At 59.2% G+C, this 21,922-nt stretch overlaps 1 protein-coding gene across 1 annotated transcript; it reads right to left on the bottom strand.

The window, feature by feature from the left end:
* Positions 1 to 351: 351 nt before the first annotated feature.
* On the bottom strand, positions 352 to 21,115 carry LOC122477816 (granulocyte-macrophage colony-stimulating factor receptor subunit alpha-like). The gene is made up of 12 exons (XM_043571215.1): positions 20,893 to 21,115; positions 16,519 to 16,612; positions 15,076 to 15,218; positions 9,576 to 9,702; positions 9,368 to 9,494; positions 8,694 to 8,878; positions 7,995 to 8,128; positions 6,506 to 6,529; positions 3,419 to 3,554; positions 2,816 to 2,909; positions 1,865 to 1,946; positions 352 to 532 (listed from the first exon to the last, which is right to left on the bottom strand). Exons 2-12 carry the CDS (start codon positions 16,589 to 16,591, stop codon positions 455 to 457), a joined length of 1,203 nt encoding a protein of 400 aa, XP_043427150.1. The 5' UTR covers positions 16,592 to 16,612; positions 20,893 to 21,115; the 3' UTR covers positions 352 to 454.
* Between the last annotated feature and the right edge of the window lie 807 nt (positions 21,116 to 21,922).

Genomic DNA, 21,922 nt, shown 5'->3' with positions numbered 1-21,922 from the left:
GTCTGTGGCCTCGGTCTGCGTGGGTGCGGCCGGGACCCTGCTCACCTCGCCCTGAGCCCGGAGCCCTGGGCTGAGGCGTGTGGGCGCACGTCCGTCGTCCGGAGACCCGGGGGTCTGGCGTGGGCGACCCCGGGCCCCGCTGCTGGCGGCGCATCCACGGCCCCCGGTGACGCCCCCGCAGCTTCGCCACGCACCGCGCGTGGACGGCGGGCCGAGCGCGTCTCGAAGGACGCGGGCTCGCGTGCGCAGCCCCGGTTCACCAGCACGGGGACCCGCGTTCAGGCCGGCACTTTGCAAAACCCGAGAAGCTGTCTTGTCACCTCATTTCATTCTTCGCCCTGTAAGATTTTATTTCGTCCTATTACGTTATTTTATTTATGTATTTTACTAACACCACACGGTACCAGAGGTGGTCGCAGGCGGGACGCGCCATCTCCCCTCCTCCCCGTGCCCGTCAGCACGTTGCCTCCAGCGTCACCACGTCCTCGGGGTCCTGGGGGCCCGGCGGGGGGTGGCCCTCGTCCCAGGCGACCTGAGAGAGAGAGAGAGAAGGCAAGGGTCGAGACCCCCGAACCCTCCCACGCCCCGAGGCCGGCAGGTGCAAACAGGGCGGGGGGGAGGGGACTATTGCTCGGCTGCCAAAAGGACACGATGCTCAGGGACAGAAGCGGGACACACAGGACCTCGGCGCGAGACCCCAAGGGGACAAGACTCCCGAAACAGGGAAATCCGGACACACGAGGTGGACGTGAGCGCCCACAGGGTCGGGGGGGCCTGGGATCCGATGGAGGTGATGCTTAATGCGGACAAACTCTCCTTTGGGGGTCATGAGAATGCTCTGGAACCAGACGTAGCTGGTGGGGGGCACAACGCCCCTGCCTTGGGCCTTTGGAATAGGTGACAGGGGCGGTGGGGGGGGGGGGCGGGCGACTTAGGTTTCCACAAACCTGTCATAAATGGAAATCATGCGTCACTGTGACGCTCACCCCAGCGGACACCCAGGAAGCCCTCCCTTTTGCCCGGCGACACCACTGGAGGCCCCCCAAGTCCCCCCTGCCTGCCCCGGGCGCCCCTCGGGGACCCCGCAGGCTGCCGTGCCCCCGGCTGCCACCAGGTGACACAGCCCCCTGTGAGATCAGGCTCCGTCCAGCCTGGACGCTGGGGGCCGCCGGGGGCCTCAGGGAGCCCCCCCCCCAAGTTAAGGGACAGGGAGTGACCCTGCCCTGGAGCCTCTGGAGGGAGCACACTGGAAACCTGAGCTGGAAACCTGAGCGCACTGCAAGCCCCGTAGCCTCGCCCCAAGTTTCTCCGTGGACCCTAAGCACCCCGGGAAGGCAGCCTGGGTCGTGGAAGCCGCGGGGTGGGGCGCCCCGACGGGGCGTTTCGGGGGTGTCCCACCGCCTCCTCAGGGGGAGCGCTTGGGCTGACGCATGAGGACGCGAAGGCGGCTGGATCTGGATGTAGGGTCTTTGTTCCTGTGACGGGAGGTGTGGTAATGGGGGGGGGGGCGGTTGCCGGCGCCCACAAGCTCCCCCCGAGGAGGGGAACCACCAGCACCGAAGGACCAGCCCCGGATTGGCGGCAAGGAAACGGGCCACATGTCGGCTCCCGGGGACCGGGGTGGCGGACGGCCGTGCGTCTCCAACGCCCAGCATTTCGGCTTTCGTGGTGAGCGCCCACGCGCACGGCCTCGGGTGCTGGAGGGTCGTGGCCCCTCCGCTGACCCTTCGCCCACGGACAGCGCACCCCCGGACTGCCCCCACCGCCAGAGACACCCCCGCCCCCACTCCCGGGACCTCACACGGCGCTGGCAGCCGGGAGGGGACGCGCCCACCTCCTGGGTGCAGACGGAGGGGTCACTCACCCCCGGTGTGGGCATGAGGGCCTTGGCGACTTCCTTCTTCACCTGCGGGATGGGAGGGAACATCTTGCGCCTCACGGAGAACCTGGCGGGGAGACGCACACCGTGAAGGGCCCCACGGCCTCTGCGCGTCCCTTCCTGGAGAAACGCAGCGCCCACGGACACCCGCCAGGCCTGGTGCGCACCTGCTGGACCAGCAAAGACGCGCGCAGGACTCCTCAGATCCTCTCCAAGTGACCCCCGCCCCAGGTCTTTTAAAGCACCACAAAGTATATAAGGACCCCCGGACTCTCCAGGTCCCCAAGACGCCCCAGGGCTTTGATTTTGGTCCTTCAGTATCAGAGGGTCCTGGGGAGCACGCCGGGGAGGCAGAACGACCCGCCCCCATCGACCGCCCATAGCCGCGGGGTCTCCTGGAGACTCCCCTGCTCCTGGGCTTGTCCAGAGCTGCGCATGCGTCGTTACCCGCCTGCTGCACACCCCCCCCCCCCCCTCGGAGGCTCACTGCCCCTCCCCGCCGCGAGAGGACCGTCCTAATTGAGGCCCCAGGAAGGGTTCCCTAACCGCGGACCCTGTGAGCAAGTCCCCAGTCGTGGACACGGGGACGGGGCGTCCCAAATGGTGTTTTGTCCCCTTGGCGACCTCGAAGCGCAGCGTCTGGACCCGGAGGACTCTGGCTGGGACCCCATGGAAGCGCGCAGTCCAGCGGTACGTGGGACGGGAGGGTCCTTCCGACATCCCAGTGTGGCTGTGGGGCCGCTGACAGTGGCGGAGACAGCAGGAGACCCCCGCCCCTCCCCAGCCTCAAGCAACTTCGACTCCACTGCAGTGTCTGGATTCGCGGACTCTGGATTCTCGGTCTCTGGATTCGCGGTCCCTGGCCATTCCCCAGGCTCCCGAGCCAGCACCGCGTGGCCTTCTGCAAAGTCCGGAGTGGGGGTGGGGGGCGCTTACCGTTTGCAGAGGAACATGAGGACGAGCGAGGACAAAGCCGCGGTCCCCACCACGGGCCCCACCAGGGCGCCGCTGAAATCCTGCTCCGGGAGGCCTGGCGGGGAAGAGAAGCAGGTGGTCAGCTTTGCACACACCAGGCGCTTCCGGGGGGGGGGGGGGGGGGGGGCTGCCAGCCTGCAGAGCGCACGGGCATCCAGCTGGTGCATACTTTGGGCTCACGCCCCCGGAACAGTCCTGTGGGACCCCTGGAGGGGGCCATTTACGCAGACCCTGGCCTCGTGGGGTTCCCCATGTCCCTCTGGGCAGGTTGGTTCGCTCAGGTGGCTGAGTCTAGGGGGACGGGCCCCTAGGGGGCCCCCAGGGACCCGGGAGAGGGTGCTGCGGGGTGCCCGGACCCCCAAAGAGGCCCACGTGGTGCCCCGGAGACCCGTGAACGGGACCTGATGGGAAGAGGGTCACAGGTGAGGGGGCAGTGACGGCTCGAGATGCGCTCAGGGGGGCCTGGGTCCCACGGCAGCGGTGCCGAGACCAGACGGCAGAGGACGCCAAGCCGGGGCCCCAAGGAAGGGTCCCTGCGCCGCGCGGGGGGCCTCGGCCACTCACCGAACCGCTGCGTGGGGCTCCATTCGCTCCACAGGCGGTTGTACATGTAACGCACCCTCACCCGGAAGGCGCTCTTGGCTCTGGTGGCGGAACTGGGCATCAGGTACACGTTGGGGTCCTGTCCCCTCTGGAAAACCTTGGAGACGGGAGGGGACTGTGCGTGAGGGGCGTTGCTGAAGGGGCGTCAGGGAGCAGGCCGGGGGCGGGGGGGGGGTCCCCTGGGCTCTGAGCTCCGGGGTCCGTGCAGGGACCAGGCCGCACACCCCGCGCAGGAACACCCGTGCGTCCGGGAGCAACTCCGCACGTCCGTCTGGTCAGTCTCGCTCCGCCAAAGCCGGGGAGGTAAGGCCCCGCCTCCCCCGCCGGGGAGGTTGAGCGCGCTTCACGACTGGCGCCCACAACTCTCTGAGCTGCACCCACACCTCGGGCAGAGACCTCGCGCCCTGGGGACGCGGCCTGCCGTTATTCCGCACCGACCCCGTGGAGCCCCGTCGGCCCGTTCGCTTTCTGGCGGCACGGCCGGGCTCTGAATCGGAGCCGCTGGCCGGGAGGCGTCCGCTGTCCCCACCTGCCTTTCCCTGGCGCCACAGGGACCCAGAGTGCACAACCCTGAGCCCCAGGGCACCATCTGGACGGTCCTCTGCGCGGGGAACGCACTTGATCTCCCGTGCACGCGGCTGAAACACCCCGCTGTTCTTTCTGAGCTCTGAAGGCGCCCTGCTACCGGCCCCCCACCCGCAGGGCCCTGGGGCAGGAACGGGGGGCAGGGCAGACGAGGACCCAGGGAGCTGCCGGGCCTGCTCCTGCAGACGGACGCTGAGGGGGGCAGCAGGGATCCCCCCGCCCCCAAGGAGAGCCCCCCAGGCAGCGGGAGCCACACACACCGCCTGGCCAATGCCTGCGGTGCCCTGGATCTCAGCTGGCGTCTGAGCGGCGAGGGGTCCCACACTGGACACCTGGCGCCCGAGGCTGGCCCCCAGGGGCGCCTTGAGACTGCACGTGACCCTCAGCCTGGTCCCGGGCACTGCAAGTGTGGTCTGTGGGGCAGCATCTGGCCAGCGGGGTGGGTGTCACCCGGGAGCAGGTGAGGCCCACGGGAACCCAGGTGATGGATGGGAGAGCATCTGCGGGATGGGGGTCGCTGTTGCCTTTGAGAGGATGGGGGGGGGCGCTCATGTCTGTTCCAGCAACTGACCGCAACACTGACCAATGACCACACACCCTGTGGCTTAAGACCACAGACGGCATCCTTCCCCAGCTCTGGAGACCAGGAGTCTAACATCCAGCAGGGGCAGAGCCGCTGATTTCCAGGCAGGGCAGGGCCACTGAGACCGAGGCGGCGCAGGACCACTGAGATCCAGGAGGGGCAGGGCTGCTGAGACCCAGGCAGGGGAAGGCTGCTGAGATCCATGCAGGGCAGGACCACTGAGATCCAAGGTGGGCAGGGCTAGTGAGATCCAGGAGGGCAGGGCCAGTGAGATCCAGGAGGGGCAGGACCCCTGAGATCCAGGCAGGGCAGGACCCCTGAGATCCAGGCAGGGAAGGGCCGCTGAGATCCAGGCAGGGCAGGGCCACTGAGACCCAGGAGGGCAGGACCCCTGAGATCCAGGAGGGGCAGGACCACTGAGATCCAGGAGGGCAGGGCCACTGAGATCCAGGCAGGGCAGGGCCGCTGAGATCCAGGCAGGGCAGGGCTGCTGGGATCCAGGCAGGGCAGGACCAGTGAGATCCAGGCAGGGCAGGGCCTCTGAGATCCAGGCAGGGAAGGACCACTGAGATCCGGGCAGGGCAGGACCACTGAGATCCAGGAGGGGCAGGACCCCTGACATTCAGGCAGGGCAGGGCCACTGAGATCCAGGCAGGGAAGGGCCACTGAGATCTAGGTGGGGCAGGGCCACTGAGATCCAGGCAGGGCAGGGCTGCTGAGATCCAGGCAGGGCAGGGCCGCTGAGATCCAGGCAGGGCAGGACCAGTGAGATCCAGGAGGGGCAGGACCCCTGAGATCCAGGCAGGGCAGGGCCACTGAAATCCAGGAGGGGCAGGGCCACTGAGATCCAGGCAGGGCAGGGCTGCTGAGATCCAGGCAGGGCAGGGCCCCTGAGATCCAGGAGGGGCAGGGCCACTGAGACCCAGGAGGGGCAGGGCCACTGAGATCCAAGCAGGGCAGGGCTGCTGAGATCCAGGAGGGGCAGGACCTCTGAGATCCAGGAGGGACAAGATCACGGAGATCCAGGCAGGGCAGAACCACTGAGATCCAGGAGGGGCAGGACCTCTGAGATCCAGGCAGAGCAGGGCCACTGAGATCCAGGAAGGTCAGGGTTTCTGAGACCCAGGAGGAGCAGGGCCACTGAGATCCAGGCAGGAAAGGACCACTGAGATCCAGGCAGGGCAGGGCCACTGAGATCCAGGCAGGGAAGGGTCGCTGAGATCCAGGCAGGGCAGGGCCACTGAGATCCATGGAGGGCAGGGCTGCTGAGATCCAGGCAGGGAACGACCTCTGAGATCCAGGCAGGGGAGGGTTGTGCTCCCTCCAGAGGCTCCAGGGGAGGCTCCTTCCTGCCTCTTCCAGCTTCTGGGGCTCCAGGCGCCCCTGGGCTCGTGGCCGCGTCCCTCCCGTCTCTGCCTCCTCCTTCATGTGGCTTCTGCTCTGTGTCTGTGTGTCCTCTTTGTGTCGTAAGGACAGTGTCATTGCATTTCGGGCCGCCCTGATCCAGGATGGTCTCATCTCAGATCCGTCAGTTACTCACATCTGCAAAGACCCTGTTTCCAAATATGACCCCAGTGCAGGGTTCTCAGGGGACACAAGCTTTTCCGGCCGCTGTTACACTCACTACAACGTGGAGCTGCATCGGCCCAAAGGAGATCGTCTGGAAGGACGTTTCCCCGTCCGCGGGCGACCTGAGCTGAGTCAGGGGCAGCGGAGAAATACAGCGTCCCAACGCGAGAGTGAAACCCTGAGGGCCGCTAAGGGGCTGGTTGGGACCCCACGGCCCAGGTGGTCAGTGAACGTGGAACCAGGTCTCCCCCCTCCCCCCCTGCTTTCCGGGCCCACGCACATAAGTCACAGAGAAGGGATGAGATACTTACACGGTTTGTTTCTGCGGAGCTCGCCTGTAAGAAAGGAAAAATGGTCAGTGTCTGCGTTTTCTGCACCGTGTGCAAGTGTAGGAACCTGCCTGGACCTCCTGGACCGGGATGAGGCAGGCTTGTCAGAGCTTCCTTACCTGCTAAAGAGAAAAGACCGGGAATGAGGGTCCATACGACCCCACTGTGGGGACACCTCAGTTCTGGGAAGGACAGCGAACATATCAGAAATTCCTTCTCCAGGGAAGCGAGGTGGGACGCTCAACCAACTGAGCCACCCGGACGCCCCTGCCTTTTGTTTAATTCGCAGCCCCCAGGGACAGCACTTAAGAGGGTAGAGAAACTTCAACACCGAGTTCCGTCGCTGTGACTCTACCACTGGCTGGTGAATTTGTCCTGGGGACGGTGTGAGGGACGAGAAGGCGGCTCCGACGGTCGCATCTTGTCCGAACATTCAGATGTCCAGTGTGGACTAACCACATCAGAGGCCCGCGGCCCACTCTGGGTGAGGTACCCTGTCTACAGTCACCTGTGTTATCACCTGCCTGGGGTTACCCGTGAGGAACCAGTGTGAGGTCACCCGTGTGAGGTCACGCACAGGAGCCCTGGGGACCAGGATGCCAGCGGGCAGGGCGGAAGCTGCAGACTCTTGGCAGCCACGTCCAGGGTACGAACCCGAATCCAAGACCCAAACCTGGCATCTTGCGAGGATTTTCAGGACAGAAGGGACACCGCCTAACTTCCGTTTGGAAAGGTGCCGACAGGTGAGGGGTCCACACCCGGCTGGGCCTGGGGACCCCGCCACGCCTTTGAAGAGAGCGCCAGACCGTGCCGTAAAGGGCGCTGCGGGCTGTGTGACGGGGCCAGTGGTTGGCGCCGGCCTCGGGAACGTGGACACGTGGACACCCGGGGACAGATCGCAGACGACAGATCACGCCTTGTGGCGGGACCCGTGGGCGGAGAGGCGCTCTTGTGGGGTGTGGGGGCCGTGCACGGATATTCCCAACATTCCTTCATTCATTCAGTGTGGAGATGGAGAAGGACCTCACACTTGGGGACAGAGGCAGAGCCTGTGGGCACAGGGAGCAGTCTGTGCAAAGGTCCTGGGGTCTGGGGTGCTCAGGACCAAATCCTATCTTGTGCATGGAGATTACTTGAAAAAAAATTTTTATAAACAATTTTCTTAAGTATATCTGTTTTGAGAGAGAGACAGAGAGAGAGACAGCAGGGCAGGGGCAGAGACAGACGGAGAGAGAGCCCCCAGCAGGCTCCGTGCTGTCAGCGCAGAGCCTGATGCAGGGCTCGAACTCACAAACTATCAGATCCTGACCTGAGCCGAACGCAGGAGCCGAGGCTTAACCCGCTGAGCCACCCAGGTGCCTCCATAGAGGTTCCTTTTTAAGACCAAAAATGAATCCGCGCGGTTCACACCCCAGGGGCAAACGGGACAGCACGCGCTGTGTGGGCCGTTCACGGACGCGTGGGTTCTTACCGGCGTTTGGATGTCCAGCTCGTAATACAGCATGTGACTCGAAAGGTCGAATCGGATCTCGGGATGTTCCCACCGGATGATGTGGTGTGACCGGTTGTAGGTGATGGTGATGTTCCTGGGTGGATCGTACTTTTCTAGGGCAGCGAAACACGACAAAGTGTTTCGTGTTTAGCCCATTTGTTGTCTTTTGTTTTAAGTTTATTTATTTTGAGACAGAGGCAGACAGCAAGTGTGGGGGGTGGGGGTGCAGAGACAGATGGAGACAGAATCCCAAGCAGGCTCTGCACTGTCAGCACAGAGCCTGACCCGGGGTTCGAACCCACGAACCGTGAGATCACGACCTGAGCCAAAACCAAGAGTCGGACAGTTAACTCACTGAGCCAACCAGGCGCCCTCGACCATTTCTTTTCTATGAAGGCCCCCTGCAGGCACGTAAGAATTAAAATTAAATTTGTATGCTTTCCTCCCGCTAATAGAGTGCTTGTCAGTTTAATTTGCAATCCTTGCTCACAGAACATAAGAGTGTAGAGGAGAAGTTTTTTTTTCTTGTTTTGTATTCCCACACACAAGAAGGCTGTGATGCGCCTCTTGGAAGAAATACACGTATTAGAGAAGCATCCCCCCCACCCCCGGGGACAGCCAGACACCTGTCACCTTGGACGGCGAGCCGAACGCAGGGCGAGGGAGGCCGCGACTTACCGATTTGGACGGCCTTAAATGGAGTGAAATCCAAAAACGGGATCGCCGTTTCCCTGCTGGTTCCGTTCACCAAGAAGAAGTAATTATCCGTCCTCTGGGGTTCGCCCAGTTGGTCGAAATGGCAGCCCACGCGGGTCCCCGTGGGGCCGAGGATGTAATGGACGCATTCCGCGTCGGCCTCATGCCTGTCACGTGCAAGGGGGGTGAGGGCAGGCCCGCCTGTGAGTCCTCATGGGCAGCCATTGCCAGCCACACCCCCCCCTGCAACCCAGAGAACCCACTGATGACAGGCGACAGTCCCGTCCCCCAAATGAGCGTAAAACCAGAACGCGATGTGCATCCCAGGCGACCGGCCGGCACGCGGCAGGCACGGGCAGGGGCCCGCCCTTTGCAGAGCGAGGGGGTTACAACCCCTTCCGTGAAGCATTCAGTGTCCAAATGGGGGATGTCCTCGTCCCTAGGACGGGAAGGGGGGCTGCATGCTGGGGCCAGGACGCGGCAAAGTTGCCCGGTTCTCCCCCCCTCAGGGGCCTGGCCGATGGGCGCATTCCTGGGTGACTTTGGGACCTTTCGGGGAGATGCCCCCCTGCACCCTGGGGCCCTGAACCAAAGGCTGAGCACTTGACGTGAGGATCCCCGCGCGGGTCCTGGGCGCAGTGAGGGCTCCCGGTCACCTGGACGCCCAGAACAGTCGATACTTGACGTCGGCCGGGGCGGCCGGGCCGGGCGCCCAGCTGCAGTTCATGAAGCGCACGTTGTAAATGAGGCAGGAGAAGTTCACGGCTCCGGAACCTTCCCTGCCTGGGGAGACACGGCCCGAAATCCGTCGGTGCCCCGCGGGCGGGCCGGGAACCGCGCGTCCGCAGCTGACGGGGACCTCACCTGGGTTGGCGAAAGTCAGGACTTGGAGGAACACGTCCCCGTCGCAAGTGACGTTCACGGTCAGGTTGGCCCCCCTGTGCAGCACGGAGTTGGGGAAGGTGCAGACGTAGGTGTGGTCCTCCGTCACCTGCAAAGGCCGCATTGCCTTGTCTGCAGGCGCCCCTGCCCCGGGGCTCCCGGCGGGAAGGGCCCAGGGCACCTGAATGCCGAGACCACTCCAGACGCCCCACCAGCGCCCGGACGACATCGAATCTACAGCACAGATGTCACGGGAACGACACCCAGCCTGCATTTCTTTCCCCAAAGAATTACCGTCAGCAGAGACAGAGCACACCCTGACCCACGACCTCCGGGAAACCCCGCCCTCGCCTATAAGAACCAGCTCAGAGGTCCCGCGAAATCAGGTGCATGGGGACACCGCCCTGTCTGCCCTAATCCAAAGAGCTGACATCTGGTCCATAACGGCCAGGACCTGATTAACGCCAACGACGTCCCTACTTCTGTGCATACTTTCCTTCAAACACGTATCTTCCCCCAGTATGCTGCCCTCGGCCGCCTCAAACCTCTTTTCCCGTCTCTTGTCACATCTGCACGATTTACTGCTGTGTGTGAAGAAAATAGTATACAAACTCCCAAGTCTAACTGCTGCATTGGGTCCGTTTTCTTCTTTCTATGAAGCCCCCCCCACCTCATGACACCGAGAATTTTAACACCATGTGAAACCTGCCTCGCTTCATCTGTCTTTTGTCAGTCTAATTTGCACCGCCCCGTGGACATCACTTAAGAGTGTAGAGGAAAAGTGTTTCTGCACATCGGCACCAATAGAAAGTGTTCCCACTTCTCAGCCTGACTTTGAGGCTCTGCAAAGGTAAGAGAGGGTGGCCGACACCCTGGCTAGAGCCTAGACGGCTGTGGCACGGGGGCCGTGGCGGGGGGCGGGGAGGGGGACAAGGTGTGCGAATACACCTGAGGATCCCGCCAGGGCCTGCGCTCTGAAATCTGGCCTCCAGCATACGTTCTGGAAGGGGATTCTGCAAGCATCCGGGTGACGGTCACTGATCCCTACACTCCGTCCCTGTCACTTCCCAGGCCTGGTGTCGGCGGGGGGAGGGGGGGGACTCCCCTCATTTAAGGAAAAGCAAACAGGCCCAAAATCAGGAGTCTGCAAAATGCTAAGTCTACAGACGCCCTTTCCTGGCAAAACGTTCTGTTCCAGAAACCTGACAAAGACAAGTTGCCGGCCCCGTCCCCGTCCCCCAGCCCCTGGGCCACTTTCCTGGTACACGATTTGTCTGCTGGGGACATTGGGTGCAACTGCGATGAGGCACAATGTAGCCTTTTGTGTCCGGCGGCTGCCGGCACCCGGCAACGTTTTTGCCAAGTTCATGCACATTGTTGCAGGTACCCCGCTGTGTTCTGCTTCATGGGCGAATGGCACTGTTCATTTCTCATCACCGTCTTTCCCCCCGGGAGCGTGGCGTCTCTCCCGACGGCTCCTACGAGGACCGGGATGAAACGCGGAACTGGAAAAAGGGGCCAGGGCGGCGCGGGCCCGCGGGGAGGCCGACAGCAGCCAGCCCAAGGCGGCCTCTTGTGCCAAACACGGAGCGCACTGAGGACACGAGATTAAAAAAAGCTCGAGAGGAAAACCAGACCACGTGCGGCGAGAAGAGTCAGCACGGCCGCATCCTGTTTGTCAAACCCCGGATTCCAGGGGTGCAGGGCGGCCCAGCGGGTGGACTCTGCCCACGTGGCTGTGATCCGGTGGAGTGTGGCCAGGAGGGAAATCATTACACGCACGCACATCTCCTCCTCAAGTTCAAAACCTAGGAAATGCGGACCACCGTTAGCTCCCACGTGTGCCGAACCGGGCACAGGGAGTTCTCCTCTCCCGGGGGGAGCGGCTGGAGATCCCCAGGCTGCAAAGAACCCCAGTCCGGCCTCCCGTCCGGCTTGCAGGAGGGGGGCTGCCAAGGAAGGAATAAAACACACCCAAGTTCAGGAATGCCCTCCGATCGCTGCTTGCTGGGCCTCACGGAAAACCCCAAATCCCAGGGAGAAATTGTGCAATTGTGCGGCCGCGTTTTCTGAGTCTGCAGAAAAGCCCCCAGCTCCCAACTAAAAACAAAACCTGACTATTAAAAAAAAAAAAAAAACAAAAAAAAAAAGGAATGAGCTGTTTCCTACTAAAGCCTTGGGAGAGGACAGAACTGGCACATGAGGCGGTTTCAGATAAAGGTGGCCCCAGGAGGCGGCTCAGCGAGGGTCTCCTTCTGGAAGATTCCCTTTCAAACCAGCGGGAAGCAGGAAGCTGCCAGCTACTTGAAAGCATTGCAACCTCTTTCTGCAAAAGAGCGAGGTGTTTTTTTTTTTCTTTTTCCTGCAGGAGAAACCCCTCAGATTTGTGCAGACCGCACAGAAGGGAATGAACCACAAAATACACACTCACACAAACGGGGGCTTTTAAGAAAACACAGCCAGACTCGACTTTCCGTTGCTGGCACAGCTCGGATCCAAGACCACCCACAGGATATTCCGAAAGGAACCGACTTCATTGAAAACATTTTAAAAACGTGGGACGACTGGCGGGCCCAGTCGGAAGAGGGTGCGACTCTTGATCTCAGGGCTGTGAGTTCAAGCCCCGCGTTGGGTGTAGAGATTTACTTAAAAATAAAATCTTAAATACTATAAAAAAGGATAAAACTCCAAACGCCAGGCTCATATACTGAGTTCAACGTGGTGTTTTTGTTTTTTTTTGTGTTTTTTTTTTTGTTTTTTTATATTTATTTATTTCTGAGAGACACAGAGAGACAGCGTGAGCAGGGGAGGGGCAGAGAGAGACGGAGACACAAATCTGAAGCAGGCTCCAGGCTCTGAGCTGTCAGCACAGACCCCGACATGGGGCTCGAACTCACGAACTGTGAGATCATGACCTGAGCCGAAGTCGGACGCTTAACCGACTGAGCCGCCCAGGCGCCCGGGAATTCAACGGTTTTTTTTTTTTTTTTTTTTAATTGTACTAAGCTCGGAGGCGCCTGGGTGGCGAAGTCGGTTTTCTCCCTCTCTCTGACCCTCCCCAGCTTGTACTCTCTCTCTCAAAATAAACAAATAAACTTTAAAAAATTTAAAAATTGGACTAAGCTTGTGCACGGTGTGTATTAGTGAGGCCGACCAGGGGGATGGGGAGGGGAAAACCTGATCATCTCAGCTGAGGTCCCAAAACAAGTGTTCAAGAAGGTGCAAAATCTGTGGGTGAAAAATGCTTACATCAGCAAGAATTTAAGGGGATCTCTTTGACCTGACAAAAGACCTCTGTCTCTTTTCTTGTTTCTTTTCCTTTTTCTTTTCTTTTCTCCTCTTTTCTTTTTTCTTTTCATTTCATTTCTTTTCTCTTTTCTTTTCTTTTCTTTCCTTTCCTTTCCTTTCCTTTCCTTTTATTTTCTGCCCTTTTCTTTTTTACATCAAACCCACTACTGTAAGTACAGAAACACTGAATTTTTGAACTGTTTTCTTGAATTCACAATGAAAATTGAAATGGAAACAGAAAGTCCACACGGTTCTAGAGGAAAGAGCCACATTAGCATTCTTTCTAAACAGGACAAAATTCGGAGAACCGGATGCTTTCCCGAACACAGTGAATTTATAAATGAGGGTAAGGACCTGAGGACACAGAGCCCATAACATCAGTGGCTTTCCTGCACCACAGCAAACAGTTAAAATTAAAAAAATTTTTTCAAGCCATCAGCAGAATGCTATGAAATGCACAGAAATGACCAACACAGTTTTTTATTTATCTATATTTTTCATAATCATAAATTTTTATATTTATTTAATAACCTTGACATTTATTTTATTACATTTTTTCAAGTTCATAACCTTTAAAAAATGTTTATTTTTGAGAGAGAGAGAGAGAGAGAGCGAGCACGGGCGAGCGGGGGAGGGGCAGAGTGAGAGGGAGACACAGAATCTGAAGCAGGCTCCAGGCTCCGAGCTGTCAGCAATCCCGAGGGGCCTCCCGAGGAAACTGCGCTCCACGGAGGGAGGGGATCGGGGTCGCTGAAAACGCCCTGGGCAGGAGTCATACCTGCACCGTTGTTCGGCAGGCAGACAGGTACAGCCCTGTCCGGGGCACCCCCACCGCTGTGGGGACCCTCCCCCGGGGAACCCCGTAATCATTTTAAGGTGAAGACATTGGGATTCAAGATATGCAGAAAGAAACATTTTGGAGGGGGTTCTCTTATCTGACTAAAATTTTTTTCCAACGTTTTATTTATTTTTGAGAGACGGAGAGAGACAGAGCATGAGCAGGGGAGGGGTAGAGAGAGACACACACACACAGAATCCGAAGCAACTCCACTCCGAGCTGTCAGCACAGAGCCCGATGCGGGGCTGCTCGAACCCACGCACCATGAGATCATGACCTGAGCTGAAGTCTGATGCTCGACCGACCGAGCCCCCCAGGCGCCCTTCTCTTCCCTTTTCCCTACCAGTTAGGTATACAAGGCCCTAATTTTACCTATTCATTGGGCTACTCTTTTTGTAAACTCCATATGCACAGAAATACAATTCCTCTCGCCTCTTCATCGTAATCCTTCATCAGGTTAATTCACAGCCCTCAGAGACAGAACCTAAGAGTGTAATGGCTAATTTTCCTTGCCCAACCTCCTTAGAATGAAACTGAGGAAGCGTGTGAAGTATACGATGAGTGAACGAACAGAGACCAAAGACAGGGACGGAATCCAGACGGGACTGTTCTAACGTGAAGGGGGTGGGATGCACGTAAGGGACAAATCCCTATCTTTTCCCCTCCCCCTCACGAAAGGGGAGAAATCAAAGTAAAGGCAGGTGCAGAAAAGACCGCTGTTATATTCTCCCTCATACGCGGGATTTAGTGTGTAAATTTTATCCCCACTATATGGAGGCAGAGTGCAAATGTCCCCAAAGGTGTCAAAGGTGGCATGACCCGCCCCCACCTTCTCCTGGGCCAAAACGAGGGCAGTGACCCTTCCCGCCTGATGCGGAGAGCCAGCACCGCGAAGACACTGTATACACAGAGCTTATTAAAATAACCCACATCTGCCATTAGGCTTGTTGCTAATTGCCCACTCACGTCCCCACAACTTACTGGCCCCAGAAGCCAAAGTGCCCATTCCTCTGACACCCCACCTCTCACTCAGAATTCCTCACCCTCTTAAAAAACTGGTCCCAAACCTCCCTGCTCCTTGGGGTTTCCCTTCTTTCCTCTGAACCTTCGTGGATGTAAAAAGTTACCATAGGAACAAATCTGTACATCTTTTCTCCCGAAAAATCTGGCGCGTGTCATTTTAATTTGCACATCCCTACGCCAGAGCCTAAGAGGATACAGGAAATGTTTTTTTCTTCCCGGGCAAAAGCAACAGGGGTGGGAATCGAGGCAGGCCAGGGGCGCGAGAGTCGTCTCACAGGAAAATTCCGGATTCACAAGGCGCAAAGCCACAAGGCGTGAGCCCCGGACACTCACCTGTGGGTTCACCGTGGCGGAATAGGCAGTGGGCGTATCTATTGTGCATTCCTGGTCACTCACGTTTCTGGTGTAAGTCCAGGTTAACATTTTTTTCCTTGAATCCAGCTGCATGTTTATAATAGGGGATATTTTGTCTTGCGCTGTGATTAAAAAAGCAAAAAAACCAAAAAGATGCTCAGAAGCCTTAGTCGTGGGTGGGGGGAGGTTGCAAATCAAACCCACAAGGTCAGAGCGCGTGGGGGGCTCAGCGGGTTGAGCGTCTGGCTCTCGATTTCCGCAGTTCGTGAGCTCGACCCCTGCATCAGGCTCTGCGCTGACAGCACGGAGCCTGCTCGAGATTCTCTCTCTCTCCCTCTCTCTCCGCCCCTCCCCCACTTGCGCTCTGTCTCTCTCTCAGAAATAAACGCGTAAACTTTTTCTTAAAGGAACGAGCTGAAAAAAAAAAACTAAGAAAACGAACAAACCACAGGGACGTCACTTCTCGCCCGTGAACTAAGCTATACTAATAATAATTTGGGAAATACAGAAAATAATCAGAAAAACAGACAAATTGGGTAGAGCAATAATTTGAAGACTACGGAAAATAATTTGAAAGACACGAGTTGGCTACAGTCATAATTTGAAAAATACGGAAAAATACAGAGGCACCCGCCTGGCTCCGTGGGTGGAGGGTGCAACTATTGATCTCCAGGTTGTGAGTTCAAGCCCCGTGCAGGGGGTAGAGATTACTGAAAAATAAAATCCTTTAAAAAAATAAAAAGAAAAGAAAAACATAGAAAATAGTTTGAAAACTACAGAAGATCATTGGAAACATACAGACAAGTTAGCGATCGTGACGATAATTTGAAAATTTCAGAAAAATACAGAAAATAATTTATAATTAGCCACAGTGACAATAATTTGAAAAATGCATAAAATCATGTGAAAACTACGGAGAAGGGGCTCCCGGGGGGCTCAGTTGGTTGGGCGTCCGACTTCGACTCAGGTCCTGATCTCGCAGTTTGTGAGTTCGAGCCCCGCGTCGGGCTCTGTGCAAACATCAACTGCAACCCAATCCCAGGATCTGCAGCATCTGTGAAATGGGATCGTGGGGGACCCGAGCCGAAGTCCAGAGTCACACGCTTGATCGGCTGAGCCCCCCAGACGCCCCTGGGCACCCCGTTTTCCTGGGCCACCTGCGGGAACATGTCTACATGCTCTCTGGCACCTTCCGGTGGACGTGTTGCGGGATCGAATCTTCACCCTTGGGTCCCTGATTCTGCCCGCGAATAAACACCTGTAGTTCGATTTGCAAAAGGCAAATTCTTCCCCCAGCAGGGCGGTCTCGGGGCCGGGTGACGCTTTAGGTCTTGGGGGAGGGACTTCTGTCCCCTTTGGCCTCACGGGGGCAGGGGGGGAGTGACAATCCCACCCCGTCCCGGGGTGCCTGCCTCTACCTACCCGGCCGTGGTTGTGCACAGCACGCCGACTTCAGGATGACCAGGAAGGTCACAAGATCCAGCACGGCCACCATATCCCAGCCCCAAAGCTGCACCTTCACAGGAGACACCAGGTCAGAGGTCAGATCCCCAGCTGCCTCCCCACCAAGGGTGTCACCGCTAATGAGCTCCTGGCCGCATCCCTGGCCCTTGCTGGTCACGTCCACATTCCTGCTGCTGAGACAAAAAAAAAATCTTTTCCCGGTAACCTCTTAGGTTCTGTACCCGACGCCCGCAAATTAAACAGATGAAAGTTTAGCAGACACACCAGTTTTAACTACACATATACACATGGGGTCTTAGAAAGAAACATGCGGCTCAGGGAGATGGACGGATGACCAGGGCTTAGAAGCCGTGTCAGATTCAGCCTGGGAAAAGAGGTTCCGGACTTTCCGATGGGGACGTACATCTCTGGGGAAACGCAAAACAGGAAACGCAGGAAATTCATGGCCATTAAGGTCTATCTTGTTAATAAGAGTCTCTCACATGATGAGACGTCTCTGGGTGTAGTTCTCCCCATACGGAAACATCTCCACCATTAGAACATCCATTTACGGGGCGCCTGGGTGGCTCAGTGGGTTAGGTGCCCGACTTCCTGCTTCTGCTGGTTCTCAGCGGCCTGTCCCTCCAAATCACCCCTGTGCCCAAGACGGAAACTTTGGGGTGACGCGTTCTGGTGCCCTTCAAGGCGCACCTGTCCTGGGTCAGCCCGAGGGGGGAGGGGGGCCTGTCTGTGCCTCATCCTGGACCTTGCCTGCCTCTTGGTTCACGTCATCCCACCTTCCCTTTGGGGGGTGGCCCTCCCATGACACCGACGCCCCTCGGGGCCTCTGGGGTCCTTTTGGGGTTCTGGGGGCCCAGGACCCAGACGGTGTGGGGTCATCGTGGAAACGTTTACCAGCACGGAAGGAAGCACAGTCACACGTCCGGGCCACGAGGCGAAGTGAGCCCTCGGGGCAGGGCCTGTGCGGAGTCGGGCTCCCCATCAACACAGAACCCCAGGGGCGGCCCTTCGAGAAACCCAGAGCCGACAGAGACAGGAAGCCGGGCCCGGCGATAAAGTCCCAAGCGCCGTTTGAGGCCCAAAGACGAGAAAAGGCTTTGAGGGGGAAGAGGTCATTTTCGGCCTCAGGAGCTGAGGTCCCGGACTAAGGGGGTCTGAGAACACTGGGGGTGGACGTGTCCCTTCGCCAAGAGAGGGGGATCCAGGGGCTAGATAGCGTCCCCTAAAATTCACGAGTTCAAACCCTCAGCCCCAGGACCTCAGTGGGGCTGTATTGGGCGGTTGGGCCTTAAAGAGGAGACGAAGGGAACATGAGGTCACGAGGGTGGCCCTGGTCCCTCAGGACTGGGGTCCTTAGAGAAGAAGAGGTCAGCACACAGACACAGACAGGGGACGGCCACGTGAGGACTCAGGGACATGGTGTCTACGTGGTGAGGAGAGAGGCCTCAGGAGGAACCAGCCTCAGCCCCGCGTGGATCTCAGACCCCCAGCCTCGGCCCTGCCTGGATCTCAGACTCCCAGCCTCAGCCCTGCCTGGAACTCAGACCCCCAGCCTCAGCCCTGCCTGGACCTCAGATACGGAGCCTCAGCCCCACGTGGATCTCAGACCCCCAGCCTCGGCCCTGCATGGATCTCAGATCCCTCAGCCTCGGCCCTGCATGGATCTCAGACACCCAAGCTCATCTCTGCCTGGATTTCAGACCCCCAACCTCGGCCCTGCCTCGAACTCAGACACCCAGCCTCAGCCCTGCATGGACCTCAGATACCGAGCCTCAGCCCCGCGTGGATCTCAGACCCCCAGACTCGGCCCAGCCTCGAACTCAGACACCCAGCCTCGACCCTGCCTGGATCTCAGACCCCCAACCTCACCTCTGCCCAGATATCAGATCCCTCAGCCTCGGCCCTGCACGGATCTCAGACACCCAAGCTCAACCCCTCCTGGACGTCAGATTCCCCAACTAAGGCCCTCCTGGATCTCAGCCTCCCTGCCTCGGAACTTCCTGGACTTCCGACTTGTAGCCTCTGCCCTGCCTGGACTCAGACTCCCAGCCTCAACCCTGCCTGGATCTCAGACTCCCAGCCTCAGCCCTGCCTGGATCTCAGTCTCCCAGCCTCAGCCTGCCTGGAACTCAGCCTCCCAGCCTCGGCCCTGCCTGGACCTCAGACTCCCAGCCTCAGCTCTGCCTGGATCCCACACCCCCAACCTCAGCCCTGCCTGGATCTCAGACCCCCCAGCCTTAGCCCTGCCTGGACCTCAGACTCCCAGCCTCCAGACCTGCCTGGATCTCAGGCACCCAGATGCAGCCCTGCCTGGATCTCAGCCCCCCAGCCTCAGCCCTGTATGGACCTCAGACCCCCAGCCTTAGCACTGCCTGGATCTCAGACCCCCAGACGCAGCCCTGCCTGGATCTCAGACTCCTAGCCTTCTGCCCTGCCTAGAACTCAGACCCCCAGCCTCAGCCCTGCCTGGATCTCAGACCCCCAGCCTCGGCCCTGCCTGGATCTCAGCCGCCCAGCCTCCAGGACCAGGAAGGAATAAATGTCTGTTCTGGATCCCGCTCCGTGCAGGGTATTTGTCCCGGCTGCCCGATCTGAGTCATACAGCAGAGTCACCAGAAAGCAAAGGGGGCCGATGGGGGGCCATGTGCGTGTTCACGGGCCTCCCAGCATCACCTGGGTCTGCACTGTGAGTCCGAGGGTGGGGGCTCCTGTCTGGACCCTGGAGGGGGAGCCTGGTGGGCTTCCTGGTGTGTCCGGAGGTGGGTTCAGCAGGCAGAGGTGTGGCTCCGTGGGCCCCCACGTCGGGACGGGCCAGCCTGCGGACGGACCCCGGGGACGGTCGGATGCACCCTGTGACCCCAGGGCATCCCGCAGAGCGGACAGAATCTGAACTCGGCACCCCGGGGGCCTCCTGGGAACACGGCCGAGCCGCGTGCCAAGTCCTGATTGGTCCTTAAATCTCCACGTTCACGTGCAGGCCGTGTCCCTGAGTCACGGAAGCTGGATGTGTTTCTCTTTGCGTGGCTTTGCCCCAAGGTCGTGCCCATCAACGCTCCCGGACACCCCGTTTCTTACACACGTCTCAGTGCAACAAACAGGATCCCCTTTTTCCATTTGCACCCCCACGCCCCGCGTCTGCCAGAAACCTCCGCCGCCCTCCCCGCCCCGAATCTGATGCAGTTCCTGGGTGTTTGCAGCCGTGTCTCTCTTGTTCACCGTCGGGGGCTGTCTGGGGAGGTGAGGCCGTCTCTTGCCCCCGACAAGCGAAAGGACACCCCCAATCGGTTCCCTGCACATCCCTGCACCCCTGTCCTCCCTCCCGTGTGATTTTGAGACAAAACCTCAGCTCGCCTTCCGATGAAAAATCTCCGCGTGTGTACGTGAACTAACTTGGGTGCAAACTTAAAAAAATAACGATATTAAAAGGGCACCTGGGGGGCCCAGTTGGTTGAGCGTCCGACTTCGGCTCAGGTCGTGATCTCACGGTTCGTGAGTTCAACCCCTGCATCAGGCTCTGCACTGACAGCTCGGAGCCTGGAGCTGCTTCGGATTCTGCGTCGCCCTCTCTCTCTGCCCCTCCCCCACTTGCCCTCTGTCTCTCTGTCTCTCCAAAATACACATTAAAAGATTTAAAAACATATAACAATAAAAAATAAGAGAGGAAGAAAACAAGAGAAACGTCTGTGCATTTTTCAGCGACCAGGTGCTTCAGCACGTGACCCCAGGACCCCAGGGTCGTTCTCACTCTGAGAATATTAACCCGTCACGAGGGGGGGTTCCCTCTATCGACGCCTACATTTGTTTCTGGCTTCCTGTCTTTCCTGTGGGCTCCAAGGACCCGTCCCCAGGCTTCGGCAAGGTAAGCCCGCTCTCCGGCCACCGGTCACTGATGACGCCTGGCCCCTTCCCAGCCGATCGGCCCGTCTTCTGCGATGGGAACCAGGGTTGGCCTCAGGCCTCAGCCACCCCGTCTGCCCCTTGGTCCAGAGCCTCCAGCCCCGAGGCAGGACGATCGCAGAGGTTACCGTGCACCTCGGGGACGATCCGAGGGCTCGCCCACGGCCGGCGGCTGTGAGTCACGGCCTGGGTGCACCTGCTCCGGACGTGGCCTTGGTGGTCTGCTTCCATAGTCGCACCCTTCCCGGGTGTCACCTCATCAACCCCCGCAGCCTGGGTCCCCACCTGGACCACGGTCTCCGACCCGTCTGTATCAGAGACCAGCCCTCCGTCAGGGATGCGCCCAGCCGTCTCCGCCCTTCCCTCCCGTCCTGAGCACCCCCTGCCCTGGGACAGCAGCCCCCCGCCCCCACCGATGGGACGACGTCCACTTACTGGCCGCTCAGCTCTCGGCACCTGTCTTGGGCCGTCTCAGCACTTTCGGGGGACGCTGTCCTGCCCGGGTGACAGGCAATGACGATGACACCAGACGAGCAGGGTCCCCGAGGGCAGACTCTGGGCACGGACAAGGAGACACGGCCTGGTCAGGAGCCTGTGCTGCCCGGAGACCCTCGCATGATTCATCTGGACGCACGTCAGCCGTGTCCTGCCCATCAACGAGCAGCAGCCTTGTTATCTCGGGACAGGAAGCGTCCCCGACGTGTCCAGCGTGAAGCCGGCCCTGTGCCGTTTATCAGCCACTCAGGGTTCCTGTTTCTACAGCTCCGGGTCTCTGGACACTTGCCCAACGGGGTCCATCTGGGGAGCACAGGGGAACCAGGGTCTCCATGCTGGGCTTCCTGTTCTGGAACTTTCTGTGCCCCACCCCCCATGTCTGCTCCTCTCATTCAGGGGGAGGCGAGCCCATTGTCAGGATTCACGATCTCGTAGACGTTGGGATGTGTGGGGTCTGTCTCGTCTACACCACAGGACAAAGTGGTGTTTGACACGAGCAAAGAAGGCCATCAGCTGGGTGTCACGGAAGGGTTGTCCCCAGGCGGACGTGGTTGTAAGTACGGGTCTTGGCACATGCAAACCATTGAGTGGTTTACATCATCCCCAGCCATCTGCACTGCTTAGGCTCTTGCTGTCTACTTCAGGAGCGGGGCTGGGGGCGGTGATCTTTCCCTCCCAGCCCCACAGCTAAGTGGGACGTTTCCAGAGGACCGCGAGTCCCGAGACGGTAGGCGGTCTCTGTGTGATTTGGAAAAGGGAGCGTCTCACGAGTGTCAATTCAATATGGCGCCCTCTTTGGCAAGATTCCTGGTCATGGGGAAGGAAGCCCGCCACGGGGCTGGGCGGCCGCTGAATCGGCAGGCAGGACCTACGTCGGGGTCAGGGCTCCTCAGCCGGCCCTCGGATCGACAACCGCCACGGATATCGCCGTGTCTGGGGTGGTCCGAGGCACGGCACGTGGACAACACAA

This window comes from Prionailurus bengalensis, chromosome X (genome assembly GCF_016509475.1).
Source record: "Prionailurus bengalensis isolate Pbe53 chromosome X, Fcat_Pben_1.1_paternal_pri, whole genome shotgun sequence".
Classification (NCBI taxonomy): domain Eukaryota; kingdom Metazoa; phylum Chordata; class Mammalia; order Carnivora; family Felidae; genus Prionailurus; species Prionailurus bengalensis.
The sequence above is the reverse complement of the archived record's forward strand: the minus strand, read 5'-3'. Positions and strand labels throughout refer to the sequence as shown.